At 43.4% G+C, this 20,883-nt stretch overlaps 1 protein-coding gene across 3 annotated transcripts in view; it reads left to right on the forward strand.

The window, feature by feature from the left end:
- LOC135551783 (engulfment and cell motility protein 1) overlaps window positions 1-20,883 on the forward strand; it is a 158,906-nt gene that overhangs the window by 68,123 nt on the left and 69,900 nt on the right. For 2 of the 3 annotated variants that reach the window (XM_064983008.1, XM_064983007.1), the window contains exons 11-16: window positions 1,972-2,013; window positions 2,485-2,535; window positions 2,939-3,061; window positions 3,854-3,982; window positions 6,874-6,978; window positions 10,830-10,938. In XM_064983008.1, the coding sequence (XP_064839080.1) occupies window positions 1,972-2,013; window positions 2,485-2,535; window positions 2,939-3,061; window positions 3,854-3,982; window positions 6,874-6,978; window positions 10,830-10,938 (559 nt within the window). The remainder of the gene's footprint in view (window positions 1-1,971; window positions 2,014-2,484; window positions 2,536-2,938; window positions 3,062-3,853; window positions 3,983-6,873; window positions 6,979-10,829; window positions 10,939-20,883) is intronic. The other variant, XM_064983009.1, reaches the window with a different exon arrangement.

A 20,883-nucleotide genomic window follows, 5' to 3' on the forward strand; every position in this document is an offset into this window, starting at 1 on the left:
TGTAATGGCAAGAACAGCTCAAATAAGCAAAGAGAAATGACATGAAGTTCAGTTAATCCGGAAAATATCAAGAACTTTTAAAGTTTCTTCAAGTGCAGTCACAAAAACCATCAAGCGCTATGATGAAACTGGCTCTCATGAGGACTGCTACAGGAAAGGAAGTTACCTCTGCTGAAGAGGATAAGTTCATTAGATTTAACTGCAAATAAATGCAGTTAAAATAATAAATGCTTCCCATAACCTCTGCATAATGTAACCAGACACATCTCAACATCAACTGTTCAGAGCAGACTGGGTGAAAATCCAAATTTGAGATTTTTGGCTCCAACCGCCATGTCTTTGTGAGACGCAGAGTAGGTGAACGGATGACCTCTGCATGTGTGGTTCCCACCGGGAAGCAAGGAGGAGGGTTACGGTTAGAATTGGTGTTGGGGTTATAATTCTGTTTAGGAATCGAGTTAGAAGTTAAGGTTAAGGTTAGGGAAAATAAGATTTTGAATGGGACTGAATTGTGTGTCCCCACAAGGTTAGTTGTACAAGACTGTGGGTGTATGTACATTATAGTCTTGTGTTTGTGTGTGCATGTTTTTGTTCATTCTAGTGTCACGTGTGGTGTGTCCCTGTCTGTTCGTATCCTTGTGTGCCCCTGTCGTCCTTGCCTTAAACGGTGCAGTAATATGTCTTCATATGGGGTGATCACTGTCCCCCTGTACCTCTCTCCTGAATATCGATGAGCATCATAACACTGCCTAGCCAAGCAGGACCCCTGTCCTCTCTATCCTAAATGGCACCCTATTCCCTATGTAGTACACTACTTTTGCCCTATGGGCCCTGGTAGAAAGTTGTGTGCAATGAAGGGACTAGGATCACACACTCTCTCTCATCTCTCTCAGCTCTGATGCCATCACCCACCGTTCTGCTCCGTGGGCTTGCCTATTACGCACTGGGCTCTGAGCCAATCAGACGAAGCCTAGCTGTCATCAGAAATGGGTCCACCCAATAGAGTGGAACGGGGTTAAAGATGCCTGATACACACTCGTCTCCCTTCCTTTGCAGCACATTAGGTGGAAGATAAAAATGATCCATGCTCACATTAGTTTAACATTTTTGTCATTTAATATTTTTCTACAAAAAAGTGTTGACGTGTATTGAGCAATGGTCTTTGTTGCAGCTATAGACTACTGAAGGAAGTGGTAACTATATAACAACTAATGAATATGCATTTGTAATGTGATTCATACACTAATAAATACTATTTCATTTTATTAACATTTAGAAACATGTATCAGCATGGTAAGTCTTAAAAAGGTATCATTTATAAGATTTGCAAACATTTACAATAATTTCTAAAGATTTGTAAGCATTTATAAAGGGTTATTCATCAATACGATCATAAAGTGTTACTGAGGAAGTTGAGGTTTATTGTTGCAGGTGTAAACCAATTCAGTAGTTTACTTTTTTAGACCAAGTGTCAAACTCATTCCACGGAGGGCTGCTGGTGTCTGCGGGATTTCGCTCCTCCTTTGTACTTGATTAAACAATTAAGGTCTCTAATTAGTAAGGAACTCCCCTCACCTGGTTGTCTTGGTCTTAATTGAAATGAAAAAACTAAATTGCAGCCACTCTGAATGGAATGAGTTTGACCCTGTTTTAGACTGACTACTACATACATGACCTGTCTGTGTTGTAAAGCCATAGAGGAAGGCCAGCATATGTTAGACTAGAGCATCATCTCACATGCAGGGTGAGAGACTGAAACAGCAGTTGGCCACAAGTTAATGGGAACAAAAAGTTTTGGCTTAGTGTTTTTAAGTGTCAAGTCTCTTTAATTTTGCTGACAGTCTGCCTTGTTACAAGAGTTGCTGCCTGCACCACTACCTGACATATACCTTCCTGCCTCTTTTCTGTCTCGAATCACCCTCTTCTTTTTTGCCTCTGACTCTTCTTTCCTCGCTGCACTCGTAATGGTAGTTTGATGAGAGCAGTGTGAACATCCTTGATTGTCCTCTGACAGTAAGTGTACATTGATTAGCGACCTTCTGTAGCCTCTCTAGCAGATGAAGTGTGTCATTAAAATGGCCCGGCCTTATATCAACCACCACCTGGCTGTGAAGTCTAGCTCATCCAGCGTAGACTCTGAGACACTTTATAGTCTAGAGAAGTTCATGGTGTCTCAGTGAAGAACATTGATATTTTGGGCACGTAATCCACTTCTATTCTGATATAGAGCTTCCTGAAAACTTTTTTCTGTGTAAGGGTATGTACATCATAATGTAACTGTGTGCTCACTTTCTCTCTCTCTCTCTCTCTCTCTCTCTCTCCCATTCTCTCTTCCTTTCGGTCATTCTCTCTTTTTACTTATCCTGTTCTCTATCCTCTCGCTCTCTTTCTTGCTCTTCTTTTCTCTTTTTATCTTCCTTTCTCTTTCTTTCTCCCTTTTTTCCCTCCCTCTCTGTCCGTTTCTCTGTCTCTCTGTCTGTGTAGGAGATGGCCCACATTCTAGCCCAGAAGCAGCTGCGTTCCATCATACTAAGTGTAAGTGTTTCCAGTAATCCCCTCCATCTGTACTTGTTTCTCACTCTGTCTCTCTCTCATCTCTCTGCTGCTCCTTCTGGTTCTCTCCCTTTCCTCGCCCCCCCTTTCCTCGCCCCCCCTTTCCTCGCCCCCCCTTTCCTCGCCCCCTTTCCTCGCCCCCCTTTCCTCGCCCCCCCTCTCCCTTTCCTCGCCCTTTCCTCGCCCCCCTCTCCCTTTCCTCGCCCCCTCTCCCTTTCCTCGCCCCCTCTCCCTTTCCTCGCCCCCTCTTCCTTTCCTCGCCCCCCTCTCCCTTTCCTCGCCCCCTCTCCTTTAATCTCTTTTCTCTCCCTCTTTCTCTCTTCACTCTCTATATCCCTGTTTATTTATTTCCTTTGCTCTTTCTTCTTCTCCCTCTCTCCTCTAGAACGTGATCCGGAGCCCTAAGCCAATCAATGATGAGATGGCCCACCAGCTGTACGTGCTGCAGGTTCTGACCTTTAACCTCTTAGAGGACCGCATGATGACCAAGATGGACCCTCAGGACCAGGTACAATAGGCCTCTCAACTCAATGTCCCTCGAGAGCTGTTGGGCACATAGGCCTTATCAAATAGTATTTACCAGTGAAATATCCACAAATTAATCTATTTTTTTGTTCCAAGCACCCTTTTTATAGGTTTTCCCAAGAGTATAAGAGATTAGCACATTCTCTCTCTACCTGAGAATTATCAGTGAAATGTGGAAGTACTATGTAAGGATAGTTACCTTGGAATAATGCCTATGTCATGTAATGATTTGCCAATTTTGATGTATATCGAACATTAGGAACACCTTCCTCATATTGAGACTAGCCTCAATGAGTCGGGACATGGCCTCTACAAGGTGTCAAAAGTGTTCCACAGGGATGCTGGCCCATGTTGACTCCAATACTTCCCACAGTTGTCTCAAGTTGACAGGGTGTTCTTTGGGTGGTGGACTATTCTTAATACACATGGAAAATTGTTGAGTGTGAAAAACCCAGCAGCATTGTAATTCTTGACACAAACTGGTGCGTCTGGCAATACTACCATACTCTGTTCAAACACACTTAAGTCTTTTGTCTTGCTCATTCACCATCTGAATGGCACTCATACACAATCCATGTCTCAATTGTCTCCAGGCTAAAAATCCTTCTTTAACTTGTTTCCTCCCCTTCCTCTACATTGATTTGAAGTGGATTTAGCAAGTGACACCAATAAGGGATCATAGCTTTCATCAGGGCAGTCTGTCATGGAAAGTTTTGGAAATGTTTTGTATACTCAGTGTATGTCTTAATGTTTTTGTCCTCTTCTATCTGCCTAGGCCCAAAGAGACATCATCTTTGAGCTGCGCAGGATTGCGTTCGACGTGGAATGTGAGCCGAACAACAGTGGCAGCATCGAGAAGAGGAAGTCCATGTACACCCGTGACTACAAGAAACTAGGTTTCATTGTAAGTTATACACACACACACGCACACAACCGCGACTGGGCTTCAAGAAACTAGGTTTCATCTTGTCATGCCATTCTCAACGGTCGTAACCTTCTCGGATGTGCAGAAACCCCAGCCTTGCTCATTATTCAGTGCTACACAACTGGGTTTAATCATTTATTTACTAGTTAACTAAATAATAACACAGAAGACGCGCACACACACTTACATGACAAAGGTCCCTAGTGGACTGACAAAATATGGTGGCTTATACACAACGAATGAAGGGGAGGAGAGAGAGAAGTTACATTCATCGTGGATACATTCTAGGACTGTCCTCACATTAATCATATACCTTGCACATGAACAGTCACTTGTTTGGAATAAAAAATCATGAATGTATATATGTGTTGAATGCTGCTCACCGTTTCTCTGTCGGAACTAGCCCTCCTGAAGAATGTTGGTTTGGCCTTTCAGTGGCACCTTTGAGGGGGTCCTGGGTATCCCCCCTTTTCGATCTTCTTACATCCCTTCACTCTTGATGACGCTCATAGGATGATGGTTAGCCAGCCGTGTCAACGGTTCCCCCTGGGATGAGACGAGGAGCATACAGTGATTTGAGACTCGTAGCAGGATGGGCTGGTATGCAGTGCAGTATGTTCGCTTTTCTCGATATCTAGCAGCTAATCAGCCGTACCAGTGATTTGTCTAGGAAGTGAGCTTCTAGCCTATACCTCGTGTTGATTATTCAGGATTCAGACCACTTTACATGCACAGCAGCAACCAGGCAATGTTCTGGTCTGATATGTTCATTCTTAGCCAGTCCTTTTAAGCACTCTGGTTGAAAAGGGCGGTTCCATCACACTGACACACTTTTCTGACCTCACTCGGGGCGTGGCTAGTTACTGTGCAAAGTATTCTCAAAAACAAGTATTTTATTAGAAAACTAAAATCACATTTTTATCTTCACAACATATTGAATGAAAGCTTGACAGATACAGGGAGTATCCTTTCCAAGTTACAGTATTTGGTCCATACAGTTTTTAATAACAAACAATATGACATTAGTTTTCTACATCTACCCACTGACCATTCCCCACGTCCTTCTTTTAAAAATATTGTTCCAATATTCATTTTTTGGACGTTCAGAATTTTGGGCAGGCAAAAGTCTCTCTAGACAAAGGCATTCATTTGGTTGATACTAAAGGGTAGAGAGAGTTCTCTCCTTCTTAAATTTACGACCGGGTGTGCAGTTGTCAAAACCCAAACAGTTCCCTCCCCTCCCTTTGCGGGTGGGAGAGGGTCTGGTTATTGTCAGCCACTGCCAAGCTTATCTGACCCATTGTGATCCTCACAGGACAGTCATGACACTCTGCATCCCCAAAACTTCAGCTGTTGGACTAACTAGATTAGTTTTGGTCTCAGTACAGCAGACCCATAGGCAAGACATGTTCCTCAGTAGTGGAGCTCTTTCCCTAAACTAGTAGGAGGAGGACTTGGGACACTGTCAAATAAGGGGATGACATGGCAGCTGAATCCAACCCTGTGTGTCTGTGATGTGATAACACAACTATGCAGAAACTCACATTCTTCAGGAACACACAAACCTTCTGGCTCTAAAGCTTTACAAGACCACCGCCACGTCAAACAGTACACACACACACACCAGAAGACTACAGCTATGCCCCCGGGGACTGTTGTTAATTGGTTTAGAAGATGACATGATGCACTCTGTGCTCCGTCTGTGTCTGAGAGGAGGGAGGAGGTACTGTGGACTCCATATTGTAGAGTGCTTGATGTCTATATATGCGAGAGAGAATTAGGCCGATACCCGCTAATTATCAAAATCCATAAAATAGACGTTAAATTCTACAACCACCTAAAAGGAAGTGATTCCCAAACCTTCCATCACCTACAGAGTGATGAACCTGGATAAGAGTCCCCTAAGTAAGCTGGTCCTGGGGCTCTGCTCACAAACACAAACAGACCCCACAGAGCCCCAGGACAGCAACACAATTAGAGCCAACCAAATTACGAGAAAACAAAAAGATAATTACTTGACACAGTGGCATAATACCTGAGGGGGAGGGGGAGAAGTTTCTCTCCCCCCTCTCTCTTTCTTCTATCTCTCTACCTCCCCTCTCTCTGGGTGTGCAGTTTCTGAGCTGTAGCATATTGCTGCCGTATCCATGGTGAGGGGGAACTAAGCCCTTCATTTCCTCTCTAAGTCCCTGAGCCGTTAGGGGCTCTGTGGCTCGCTAAGACCCCAGTGTGCTGCCCTAAGATAAGGCCTGACTTCATTTCCTCCAGGGGTTCGGAAAACCGGAAAAAAATATCTCTTTACTTTACATGCTTGTACACACACACACTTGCGCACCTGCAAGCACGAACACATGAAAGCATGCGCTTGTGCGCACACACACACACACACACACACACACACACAAACGTTGGCATGTTTTTACACACAGTTTTAAGGGGACTGTCTGGTAACGCTGATCTGGTGCTGTATTTATAGTGCAGTAGTCTGAGAGAGTGTATTAGTCTCCTAGGTAGATCTGGCCTGTGGCTCTTCAAGAGAAAGTGGGTTTAGTTGGACTTTTGCTTCAAATGTGGTGAAGGTTGGACTAAGTAGATTTGATTTTGAGGTTATGTAAAAGTGTGTGGTTCTTCCATTCTGCCTGTGAAGCTGATGGCGGTCAGGAACAATTACATAGCTGGATCTCTGCGACCCCCTCCATGTCTTTCTCTCTGTCTCTATCTCCTCTCCTTCATTCTCAGACATGGTACAGTGCTAGTCTACCAATCAACCTTGTCTTATTTAGTGTTCTGACTCATTCTTGTCTTGTTCAAACATGTTTGTCTGATGACTTACCTTCTCTCTCTCTCTCACTCTCACTCTCACTCATCAGAACCATGTGAACCCTGCTATGGACTTCACTCAGATTCCTCCCGGGATGCTGGCTCTGGATAACATGCTGTACTTCGCCAGACACCACCAGGATGCCTACATCAGGGTTCGTAGCTCGCTCTCTCTCTCCCCCCTCACTCCTAGATTCCCTGGGCTCTATCCAGGCAGTCTGTCTGATGAAACACCATGCCAATATGTAGCCTTGGAACTGAGTCAACCCAATACTATGGCATATGGCTACGTTTAACAAATCTACACATTCACTGGAGAGAAAGGAATCCTGCCCATTTTTTTCCGTCCGTTTCCTAGTTCCAGTGACAAAGAAAATACATTTTATACTAGGACGCAACTTAATCAAATCAAGTTTCTGTATTAATCCTGAATTAGTTTAGCTCAGCCTAAACTGTGGGCAGGTGGCAATGGCTTGGTTAGTGGGCATCCCATGCCTATGAGTGATTATTCGTGTGCCTGCCTGCCTGTGTGTGTCCTTGTAGAAGGGCAGTGAATGGCTGGTGAAAATAAATGGGGAATTTAAAGGGTGGTGGCGTAGTGTCCATCTAATATTAAACCTAACGAACACACGCCACACATGCATATACAGGCCAGCCCTTCCCTCTCCTCTGCCCGCTGCTGTAACAAAACAACCACCAATTTCCTAAATTAAACTGTCACCACGACGATAAGGATGCTAATGGTTTCCGGTGTAGGCTTGTCGCTGCGGCAACGTTATAATTGGAGTGAGTTTTTTTTACAATGGGGAATTGATTTATGAATTAACCACGCCATGTGCCATGTGCAAGTGGACCGTTTAAGGTTCAAACAAGGTTCAAATGTATGAGAGGCTTTCGCAATGGTAATGTTTACTTAGAAGGAAAGACATCTTTTAATCAAATCAATGTCACATTGAGATTGGAATATCTTTGAGATTTGACATTGGCGGTAGATAACATGCAGTATAATGACTGATACTGTAATAACCTACAATAGCTGCTGTCCTTAGTCTGACCTCTGAATGGGGCTGTAGTGGAGTGGGTCAAGAGCTTCAAGTTCCCCGGTGTCCGCATCACTAAAGATCTATTATGGTCCAAACACACCAGCACAGTCATGAAGAGGGCACAACAATGCCTCTTCCACCTCAGGAGGCTGAAAAGATTTGACATGGGCCCTCAAATCCTCAAAGTTTGACAGCTGCACCACTGAGAGTGTCGTGGAGAATTGTCTCAGAAATACTGTATAATACTCTTACAAGAACTTGTGAATTCAATATACACTTTAATACAAAGTAGCAAAACTGAGCCCTTCCATGGAAGGACTCCATCACAAGCATAACAGGGCCGAGCCCCTCCATGGAAAGAGACTAAATTCTCATATTACAGAGTCCTGCCTTTATAGGATTCTGTCTTTGTATAACATATAGAATCCCCTCCCTCTATATGAAAATAACTTCCCTTGACCTTTCTCCATTATTTTATTTTCATCTCCGAGCTTGCTTGTTCACGCCCACTAACGCTCATATCTGCTTTTGGTTAGGTTATGTTGGTAGAACTCCTTTCACATCCCAAAAATAATGTATGCATTGCATGCTTATGTTTTATGTGTTAGTCATCAGGTATCTTGCTTCCATCTTTCTTCCTGTATCCTTTTGACCATAGTATGTCCAGCTGTCATAAATGTACGTATGGTCTTGGTTGATGTACTCCTTCAAAAATAGAGTATAGCCTGGGTGTCAAGGCCTGGGTGTCATCTTCTTTTAATGTGCATATCCTTGCTACTTCAGCCTGGCAACTAGACCTATTTAATGCTCAGCTCTCCTTAATGGTTCGCTCCAACAAGAGTATCTTGACTGGCTGCATCACCGTCTGGTATGGCAACTGCTTGGCATCTGACCGTAAGATGCTACAGAGGGTAGTGGGTACGGCCCTGTAAATAGTCAGTTTTACGAGTTTATGTTTGGCAGCATGAGTGATGGATGCTTTGTTGAGAAATATCAAGCCAATTCTAGATTTAATTTAGGATTGGAGATGCTTAATGTGAGTCTTGAAGTCTTTACAGTCTAACCAGACACCTAGGTATTTGTAGCTGTCCACATATTCTAAGTCAGAACCATCCAGAGTAGTGATGCTGGACGGGTGGGCAGGTGTGGGCAGCGATCGGTTGAAGAGCATGCATTTAGTTTTATTTGCATTTAAGAGCAGTTGGAGGCCACGGAAGGAGAGTTGTATGGCATTGAAGCTTGCCTGGAGGTTAGTTAACACAGTGTCCAAAGAAGGGCCAGAAGTATACAGAATGGTGTCATCTGCATAGAGGTGGATCAGAGAATCACCAGCAGCAAGAGCGACATCATTGATGTATACAGAGAAAAGAGTCAACCCGAGGATTGAACCCTGTGGCACCCCCATAGAGACTGCCAGAGGTCTGGACAACAGGCCCTCCAATTTGACACACTGAACTCTGTCTGAGAAGTAGTTGGTGAACCAGGCGAGGCAGTCATTTGAGAAACCAAGGCTGTTGTGTCTGCCGATAAGAATGTGGTGATGGACAGAGTCGAAAGCCTTGGCCAGGTCGATGAATACAGCTGCACAGTATTGTCTCTTATTAATGGCGGTTATGATATCGTTTAGGACCTTGAGCGTGGCTGAGGTGTACCCATGACCAGCTCTGAAACCAGATTGCATAGCGGAGAAGGTACGGTGGGATTCGAAATGGTCGGTGATCTGTTTAACTTGGCTTTCGAAGACCTTAGAAAGGCAGGGTAGGATAGATATTGGTTCTTGCTTCGGGACAGAGACATTAGCCAGGAGTGGCCACTCGAAATAGCAGATAGCTAGCTGCGATGATCCAGGTGAAAAGGTTCAGAGCTTGCGGTAGGAATCAGGAGATATGGAATTAAATCAATCTGATTTGCTCTGGTTTGAGTTGCGCTGTGCAGACTGGTAAGAGTTGTCCGGGCTAAACGTTGGAATCAAAAAATATATATACCAGGGCCAAAATATACTCCTATACCAGGAGGTGTCAGAGGAAAGCCCTAAAAATTGCCAAAGTCTCCAGCCACCCAAATTATAGACTGTTCTGATGCTACTGATGCTACCATGGCCAGTGGTACTAGAGCGGCAGGTCTGGGACCAAAAGAATCCTGAACAGTTTGTACCACCAAGCCAGAAGACTACTGAACAGCTAATCAAATGTCTAGCCGGGCTATTTGCAGTGACCCCTTTTGTATTTATCTATTTTTCTTTACACCGGGCCTATGCACACTCACTGGACTCGAGCCACATACTACACACACACACACACACACACACATCACATATGCTGCTCCTCCTCTGTTTATTAACTGTCCTGATTGCCACGTCTCTTGTACATATTATCTCAATCACCTCAACTCTCTCGTACCCCAGCACATTGACTCGGTACCTGTACTCCTTGTATATAGCCTCATTATTTTTATTGTGTTGCTATTTTTGTATTTTTTGCAAATTATTCTTACTATTTAACTCTGCATTGTTGGGAAAGAGCTGGTAAGCATTTCACTGTTAGTCTACACCTCTTGTATTTCGGTGCATGTGACAAATAAAATTGGATTTGATTTTGATTGAATTAAGATGGTACCATGGAGATAGGATAATCCAATTAGCTGTGTCCCAGTTCCTTGTCCTGTTGGTGACCTTCTGCTGCCTCTGGTTTCTCTATCCCGCTCCGACTCTCTCCATGAGAATCATCTCTGTCAACTATGACCTCAGTGCGTGGTTTCACAGGATTAATAGGTCAAGGGTCACACGGTTCCAGTTCCTTGAAGGCCCTTGTTGAGATCTGTCTGTCTCTGTGTGCATGTCTGTATGTTTTTTTTAAATGTTTGTCTGTCTGTCTGTGCCTGGGTAGCTGTTAAACACTTGACAAAAGTACTTGCAAAAACGTTGGTGGATCAATAGATTGAGTGACTTTCTGTCCTTGTTCCAGATTGTTCTGGAGAACAGCAGTCGTGAGGACAAGCACGAGTGTCCGTTCGGCCGCAGCAGCATCGAGCTGACCAAGATGCTGTGTGAAATCCTCAAAGTGGGAGAGCTGCGTGAGTCTTTACTGTTATTAACTACCCTCCCCTCAACACCTGCCTGGTGTCATATCATTGCCTCGCTATTAGATCATAGTGTGCTTATAGGGTCGTATTCCCAGGCAACCAAACGGACCGAAACCGGGAGGGATTACCTGAAGTTGTCCAATAATAAATGTTTGTTTTCGTTTTCTGTTGCTACGATGAAAACGTTTTTGCTACGACCCTGATTTACCTACAATGGCGTTCTGTGGATTGTATGGGTGCTGAGTACCAGATATTATCTGTGCACTGATGAAAGTATTTGAACGAGTTGATGCACAGAATGTTTTTTGTCTTGGTTAGTCACATTCTATGGTCCTCTGAATACAAACAACCTAAAAAACACCAAGGAAACAAATACAAAGTACTACAGTACCTGGAGTGTTTCTCCGTGGACACATTTTTCCTCGTAAATCTCCAAATTTGATTGGCTTGTGCTTGGTTAATGTAGCTCCAACAGTCACATGTTCTCTGAACTACTGCAGATTGTGTGACTCCGCTCTCTCCATTGACTTCTAACCCTGTTGATTGTTAGTGGAGAAATGGGTTGGAAAGGACACTTTGATATACAAGGGTTAAAAGCATCTTCTTAGCCTGTTTTCACATTAAGCCCAGCCATATTCATTCAGACAGAGAGAGGGATGGATGGAAATACCCTCCAGAGCATTTTGCCGTCTCAGTCAGACTAGAAGAGTAAACTCTGTCTCCTGCAGTGAAGATAAAGGGACCCATTATACTTTGTAATTGTGCTGGAGTTCATCAATTCTTGATGAAGTGAGTAGACTTCAAGTGAGCCCTATTCCCCCTCCTAATACACTGAATCAGCCTGGGACTCGCACTCCCGCAGGGGGAAAAAGCTGGGTCATGTTCCAGTCAAGAAAAAAGAAAGACTCCCCACACTTCTACACCCCTTATCCACTCCTTAGTACATCATGTAAGGTTGAAGAGGAGGCCTATCTGCTAACTACATCTTAGTGGGATGGAAAAAAAAAAATAAACCCCAATTTTAGACGTGATACTGTGTTATGAAAAAGAGACCACCTCTTGGTAAGGATCTGTGAAGCAGAGGGTCTGAGTCTGCATTGTCATCCAAACCTTAGTGTATATCCTATCTCTGATTTCCTTTGGGATTCAGCTGTGGACTCTACGTATTGAAATCGCATGTCAGTTTTGACCGAGACGCTCACTCATGCATGGTTCTGGTTAGTTTGTGGTAACTCTGCACTCTAACTTTAATGGCCTTTATACTCGTTCATATTGATGGCCATGGAAGGTGTCATGCAGATGCAGTAGACTATACAGCAGTGTAGCAGGGTTGGGGTCAAATCCATTTTAAGTCAGTAATTTCAAGAAGTCAATGGCAGTTTTCAATTGATTCGTTGATTTTCAATCAAATGAGTTGAAAACTGCCATTTATCTTCAATGATTTATAAATGATTTTATATCAATGATTTAGAAATCCATACATTGAATTCAGTTAGCTTTCTGATTTGATGAAGTTCAAATGAGATCGAGCCCAAAGCCTGGCGTGAGGTGTTAACAGGGGCTGAAACAGCTCAGAGGGGGGAGGAGGGCCCTGTGTGTTAGGTGACACCCTAGGGGTGAACCCCCTCCCCCCGCCCCTCTCCTCTCCATCTGTCTGGAGGTACGCTCCACTGGTCTGTGTCTGACAGGATTGTCTCTTATCACAGTCTGGAACACGCACAGCTTTTCTTTCTCCTATTTTTGTGCCTACTGCCTAATTGGCAAGTGTCCCAAGCAAAAAATATTTGATGTCATTGGCAAACACCTGGTGTTATAATTGTTGAATAAATTAAATGTATAATTTTGTCCAAAATGTTTTTGTTCATGTTGGTCACATTTTTGTTTCTGTTCAGACATGCTATATGTGTGTAAAAACCTCATGCTTGCGGATGTCTTATCCTCTCTTCCTCGAGCGTTAAATGTTGACGACTACTGTACACTACAGTACCCGTTGTATAATGGCTCCGGATGGATGGTATATGGGGCTGGCAGGTAGCTGTCCTAGATCAAATCACATTTTATTGGTCACATACACATATTTAACAATGTTATTGTGGGTGTAACGAAATGCTAAAAAACAATGCTGAATAACTAATGGAATGAACCCACCAGAACCCCCCCCAGCCCAAGTCCAGGCCTGGGACACGACATATTCCAGACAGAGAAAGACACTGAGGGCGAGGGGGGGAGGGGTACGGGATGACAGTGACACTAAATATTATTTCGTAGCCAGGCATATACAATGAGTGTACAAAACATTAAGAACACCTTCCTAATATTGAGTTGAATATTGAGCAACCCCTTTTGCCCTCAGAACAGCCTCAATTCGTCGGGGCATGGACTCTACAAGGTGTTGAAATCGTTCCACAGGGATGCTGGCCCATGTTGACTCAAACACTTCCCACAATTGTGTCATGTTGGCTGGATGTCCATTGGGTGGTGGACCATTCTTGATAAACACAGGAAATTGTTGAGTGTGAAAGATCCAGCAGCATTGCAGTTCCTGACACAAACCTGTGCACCTGACACCTACTACCATACTCCGTTCAAAGGCACTTGAATCTTTTGTCTTGCTTATTCACCCTCGGAATGGCACACACACACACAATCCATGTCTCAATTGTCTCTAGGCTTAAAAACCCGTCTTTAACCCATCTCCTACCCTTCATCTACGCTGAATTGAAGTGTATTTAACAAGTGACGTCAAGGGATCAAAGCTTTCACCTGGATTCACCTGGTCAGTCGATGTCATGGAAAGAGCAGGTGTTCATAATGTTTTGTGTCCTCAGTGTACAGCAAAGCATTTTATTAGTGACAAGATGACGACATAGATTTTGGCATCACGTCTTTATTCAGTCTCAATGCAAACCAACAGACAGAAGCGTAGCAGTTTAAAGTGACATTATGACACTTGGGAGTTGCAATCAGTATAATTCAACAGAGCATCCAAGCATATGGAAATTAGGAGGGAAATGGAAAAAGGGAGGTTTAATGTTCACAAATGGAGGTTATTATAGGAAAGGAGTTGGGACAGGATGGGTAGAGGTAGTTAGATGAAGTCATTCTGAGCTCTCGCTGCAGCCTAGGACGTCTCTAAATGATTTACTGTAAAAGTGTGAGGGCGGAGACAGACGCAACCCTCCACTGACACCAAAACAGTGTTAAATTAAGTCTGAAAGGGAAGCCATGGCAAAATTCTTCATTAAATTTTAATGGTCTGCCTTTAAAAAAGAGAAAATTAAAATGAAACACTGGTGTTAGCGTGGAGGAGAAAGAAACATTCAAAGCCATAGCTCTTTCTCTTCACGATAAGGAATTAATCTCTGCGCCAACCGTGACCATTTTTTTTCTCGGATCATTTACTTTAGTTTGCAGCCGTGAATAAATAACCAAATAACATCCAGTGGGTTTTGGACTTCTTTAGTTCCCCATCTACCCAGGCTAATCACACAGCAGGATTCTGGCAGTGCTTGGGCGTCTTTAGGCCTTTTTAGTTTTAGCCTATACTTCTCCATCCCCTCTGTCCCTCCACTCTCCCATCCCACTCTTTAATAGAGCAACACCTCCATCCCAAATAGCACCCTATATTCTTGCTGCTGGTGAGTCTCTGATCCACCATTCTGTACACTTCTGGCCCTTATTTGGACATTGTGTTTACAAACCCGCTTCAATGCCATACAACTCTCCTTCCGTGGTCTCCAACTGCTCTTAAATACAAGTAAAACTAAATGCATGCTCTTCAACCGATCGCTGCCTGCACCTGTCCGCCCATCCAACATCACTACTCTGGACGGTTCTGACTTAGAATATGTGGACAACTACAAATACCTAGATGTCTGGATAGACTGTAAACTCTCCTTCCAAACTCACATTAAGCATCTCCAATCCAAAGTTAAGTCTAGAATTGGCTTCCTATTTTGCAACAAAGCATCCTTCACTCATGCTGCCAAACATACCCTTGTAAAAGTGACCATCCTACCGGTCCTCGACTTCGGCAATGTCATTTACAAAATAGCCTCCAATACCCTACTCAATAAATTGGATGTGGTCTATCACAGTGCCATCTGTTTTGTCACCAACGCCCCATATACTACCCACCACTGTGACCTGTACGCTCTCGTTGGCTGGCCCTCGCTTCATACTCGTCGCCAAACCCACTGGCTCCAGGTCATCTACAAGACCCTGCTAGGTAAAGCCCCCCCCTTATCTCAGCTCGCTGGTCAACATAGCAGCACCCACCTGTAGCACGCGCTCCAGCAGGTATATCTCTCTAGTCACCCCCAAAACCAATTCTTCCTTTGGCCGCCTCACCTCCCAGTTCTCTGCTGCCAATGACTGGAACGAACTACAAACATTTCTGAAACTGGAAACACTTATCTCCCTCACTAGCTTTAAGCACCAGTTGTCAGAGCAGCTCACAGATTACTGCACCTGTACATAGCCCATCTATAATTTAGCCCAAACAACTACCTCTTCCCCTACTGCATTTATTTATTTATTTTGCTCCTTTGCACCCCATTATTTTTATTTCTACTTGGCACATTCTTCCATTGCAAATCTACCATTCCAGTGTTTTACTTGCTATATTGTATTTACTTTGCCACCATGGCCTTTTTTGCCTTTACCTCCCTTATCTCACCTCATTCGCTCACATCGTATATAGACTTGTTTATACTGTATTATTGACTGTATGTTTGTTTTACTCCATGTGTAACTCTGTGTCGTTGTATGTGTCGAACTGCTTTGCTTTATCTTGGCCAGGTCGCAATTGTAAATGAGAACTTGTTCTCAACTTGCCTACCTGGTTAAATAAAAAAAATAAAAAATAAAAATATGGTGAACCTCTTTTGACGATAGGAGAAAAGGGTCCCATTTGTGACACACCCCTTGGCTTATACCTTGAGGTCATTGTAGCCTAATATCCCCCACTCAGACAACACCACCACAACAAGGACAACAACCGCCGCAGAGCAGATTGCTAGGTCAGAGCTCGTATGAAGGACGCAGGGTATTCTGGAACATTCTCAAGTCAACAGATCAGTTTGAAAGAACCTTTTCTCTGTTTTCCTTCCTGGGAACTTTGGTGGGTGCCAGACGGCTACGACAACGTGCATTGCACTTTAATGTTTCCATTTGACCTGTGGTTCAATTACTGCCACAGTCGCCACCATAAATAAATATTGTTTTGGCACTTCTCTGGTTTGTATTTGTATGCAGATGTGTGGTGAGCAGGTTGGGAGTTAAGGGGTATGCATGGGGCTTGTTTGGGCGAGCTTGCTGGGCTGGCTCCCTGTGTGTGTGTGTGTGTGTGTCACCTTGCTGCTTGGCTCTGTGCATTATTCATGTTCCCTTCCAGGGGTCCCCTCTCCTCCTCTCCAGCACCCCACCGCAGATCTTAAAGATTTATTGTCAGCAGCCCAGCATGTTTCCCCAGAACCGGTGTTAATGGAACGTCTGGCGGGCGGTCGGGCAGGCGGGCATGCGGTCAGGCGGGTCGCGTCTCTCTCTCTTTCTCGTTCTTTCTCTATTTAAAAGGCCCATGTAATATTTATGACGTTATTTAGATTGGCGGCTGGTAGTGGCAGTGAAAAGTGTCCTGGTTATTGATTCATGGCATTTCCTCTCCTTCAGACACAGGACAGAATGTATTTGTGGGTTCAGAGAGGAGAGGACAGGAGAGACAGGACTGGGCAGGTCTCAGAATTACCATGGCCTTCTCCATACCTGTCTCCTGGATGCTGGTATCATTCTGTAGAGTGAAGCATAGAACTTGACTTTTTAAGGTAGTTTACGATTGAGCCAACATGCTATGTCTACCGTGAATCCTCTCTGAAGTAATGCCTAAGCTTTAGCTCATCGGGTTAACACAGTCTTGTGACCACAAACCAGTATGAATCATGTGATGTCAGTTTTGTCTGACTGTTTGGAATTGAGTGATGTCATCAGCTGTTACCTGTGAGGTTGTTGTCCAGTCACGGTTGTTCCCTCCGAGGCTCCTCTCTGCTGTGTGCTTGTGAACTCAGCAGGGTCTCAAACTGATTAGCAGTAACACATCCTTAAATAAATAAAGGTTAAATAAACACACACACAGTCCCACAGTCACACACACACACAGTCACACACCTGATTGTAGGTGTGCTGTGATGTGTTTGGAGTCTGTTAGTAAAATGCCACAGGGGATACTCCAGTCATCTCCTTAGTGAAGCAGCATTGTCAGCCAGAGGTACGGACACACACACAAACAGTGAGAGATGGAGTGAATGTCTTCTTGGTGTGCCTCCAAGTGAGAAATTGGCGTTGAAGAGGGAAGGAGTATGTTGCTTTTAGAAGCTTGTTCTACTCTCCCCAATGATTAGCCAAATAAAATGCTCTTTGTTGAATAAATGATCAGAGACCAAAGTATTTGACTTTATAGACTGCTGCTGTGTGGATGAAAGCACACAAAGTTTAGACAATACATTACATTTCCTCATACTGGGATCACTTAGTGCTTTATAGCTTACTTTCATCATTGGTGGGATCACTTCCAGTACACAGAAAAGCAGTTACTACAATTGATTAGAGTGAAACCCTGGCCAATGGAGATTCAGGCCTGGTTAGAATGAATTCTGCCACTGAAAAGGTCATCAATAGGTTTGATGCTAGAACTTCAGAGAATCTGAACATTAGCTTTTAAAGGAACGATCCTATTTGAAGTGACTAGTTAAATCCTGTGGTTTTAGCCAGTAAATCCTCTTACGGATGTTGTAGCGGGTGAAGAGGATGAGACTAAAGGGGTGGAAGGAGTAAAAGGGTGGATGATGTACGTTTTGTAAAGAGGTTTATCTTCCCACTTTGTCCCCATCTCTTCCTCCATCCGCTCTGATCTAACAGGACTTGACACTTGAAAGCTGTACGGTCTAATCCCATCCACTCCTTATCACCAGAGTTTTCCCTGGCTGTTATTTTCCAAGGAACAACTCTGGGGTCGTAGTTACAGCCCACGACGACGAGCTCATGTCTGAAGGAGACGACACCAGCGAGGGTAAAAAAAAAACACGCCCTTTTAAGAACACTTTTTTTTTTATTTTTTTATTTTTTTAATATATATATTGACTTTCAATGTTTTTGGGTATGGGTATTCCTGGTAAGGTCACACGGTGAGGACAACACCACTTTACACTTTTGAGACGGATCCCATCTACAATGAGCGTAGAAGCCGATATTTGAAAAGACAGCGAGCACATACACAAGCATGGGTTGTTTTCTACCGACTGCTAATGCAGTGGAATATAAAGTAGAAAAAACTGTGTGCTCATTCCTCAGCTCTGATAAAATGCTTGATGTAGATTAAATATATTGTAATGTTGAGATTGCTCCAATGGCTTTTTTTTTCAGAGCAGGAAATAGACTAGTGTTGGCTTTGTGTGTGAGACAAGAATAATCCAGTTTGTTTGTTCTGTCTGGGACAGCTGTTGGTAGTAGACTGTAAGAGATGTGTGTGAGACGAGAATAATCCCAGTTTGTTTGTTCTGTCTGGGACAGCTGTTGGTAGTAGACTGTAAGAGATGTGTGTGAGACGAGAAGAATCCCAGTTTGTTTGTTCTGTCTGGGACAGCTGTTGGTAGTAGACTGTAAGAGATGTGTGTGTGTGAGAGTAGACTGTAAGAGATGTGTGTGTGTGTGAGAGAAGAATCCCAGTTTGTTTGTTCTGTCTGGGACAGCTGTTGGTAGTAGACTGTAAGAGATGTGTGTGTGAGACAAGAATAATCCCAGTTTGTTTGTTCTGTCTGGGACTGTAAGAGATGTGTGTGTGAGACAAGAATAATCCCAGTTTGTTTGTTCTGTCTGGGACAGCTGTTGGTAGTAGACTGTAAGAGATGTGTGTTTATTTGCATACGTTACATTTCTCTATTCCTCTGTATTTGAGGATGGCTGTCACATAATGAATAGATGCGAAGAACGATTTAAAATAATAATTAACCGGAATAAGAATGGTTTTGATTTGTCTGCTTCTTATTTCTGAATTGGACAGGGCTGTGTGGTTTAGAATGGATGTGTGTATGTCTTCGTTCAGGAATAATTGTCTATTTAGGCACGGCTGTCAGATGTGGAATAATGGATGTTGATTTTTCTCATGAGAATGATCTGATTTCTCTGCCTGCTTTTTTTTCTCATAAGATTGATCTGATTTCTTGTTACCAATCTATAGTTTTGGCAATTCGGTAAGGACATCTACTTTGTGCATGACACAAGTCATTTTTCTAACAATTGTTTACAGACAGATTATTTCATTTATAAATCACTATCACAATTCCAGTGGGTCAGAAGTTTACATCCACTAAGTTGACTGTGCCTTGGAAAATTCCAGAAAATGATGTCATGGCTTTAGAAGCTTCTGATAGGCTACTTAACATAATTTGAGTCAATTGGAGGTGTACCTGTGGATGTATTTTAATTTATTTTATTTTAACTTTATTTAACTAGGCAAGTCCGTTAAGAACAAATTCTTATTTTCAATGACGGCCTAGGAACAGTGGGTTAACTGCCTTGTTCAGGGGCAGAGCGACAGATTTTTACCATGTCAGCTCGGGGATTTGATCTTGCAACCTTTTGATTACAAGTCCAACGCTCTAAACACTAGGCAACGCTCTAAACACTACCACACCCAAGGTCTACCTTCAAATCCAGTGCCTCTTTGCTTGACATCATGGGAAAATCATGGGAAAATCAAAAGAAATCAGCCAAGACCTCAGAAAAATAATCATTGTAGACCTCCAAGTCTGGTTCATCCTTGGGAGCAATTTCCAAACGCCTGAAGGTACCACGTTCATCTGTACAAGCAATAGTACGCAAGTTTTAACACCATGAGACCACGCAGCCGTCATACCGCTCAGGAAGGAGATGTGTTCTGTCTCCTAGAGATGAACATACTTTTTGTGCGAAAAGTGCAAATCAATCCCAGAACAACAGCAAAGGACCTTGTGAAGATGCTGGAGGAAACAAAAGTACAAAAGTATCTATATCCACAGTAAAATGAGTCCTATATCGACATAACCTGAAAGGCCGCTCTGCAAGGAAGAAGCCACTGCTCCAAAACCGCCATAAAAAAGCCAGACTACAGTTTGCAACTGCACATAGGGACAAAGATTGTACTTTTTGGAGAAATGTCCTCTGGTCTCATGAAACAAAAATGGAACTGTTTGGCCATAATGACCATCGTTATGTTTGGAGGAAAAATGGGGAGGCTTGCAAACCCGAAGAATACCATCCCAACTGTGAAGCACGGGGATGGCAGCGTCATGTTGTGGGGGTGTTTTGCTGCAGGAGGGGCTGGTGCACGTCATAAAATAGACCGCATCATGAGGCAGGGAAATTATGTGGATATATTAAAGCAACATCTCAAGTTGAAGCTTGGTTGCAAATGGGTCTTCCAAATGGACATGACCCTAAGCATACTTCCAAAGTTGTGGCAAAATGGCTAAAGGACAACAAAGTCAAGGTATTGGAGTGGCCATTTCAAAGCCCTGATCTCAAATCCCTGACCTCAATCCTATTGAAAATTTGTACAAGCAAGGAGGGCCTACAAACCTGACTCAATTACACCAGCTCTGTCAGGAGGAATGGGCCAAAATTCACACAACTTATTGTGGGAAGCTTGTGGAAGGCTACCCAAAACATTTCAAGGCAATGCTACCAAATACTAATTGAGTGTATGTAAACTTCTGACCCACCGGGAATGTGATGAAAGAAATAAAAGCTGGGAAAAAATGAGTCTCTCTCTACTATTATTCTGACATTTCACATTATTAAAATAAAGTGGTGATCCTAACTGATCTAAGACAGGGACTTTTTACTAGGATTAAATGTCAGGAATTGTGAAAAACTGATTTTAATTGTAGTTGGCTAAGGTGTATG

Source organism: Oncorhynchus masou, chromosome 13 (genome assembly GCF_036934945.1).
Source record: "Oncorhynchus masou masou isolate Uvic2021 chromosome 13, UVic_Omas_1.1, whole genome shotgun sequence".
In the NCBI taxonomy this organism is placed as follows: Eukaryota; Metazoa; Chordata; class Actinopteri; order Salmoniformes; family Salmonidae; genus Oncorhynchus; species Oncorhynchus masou.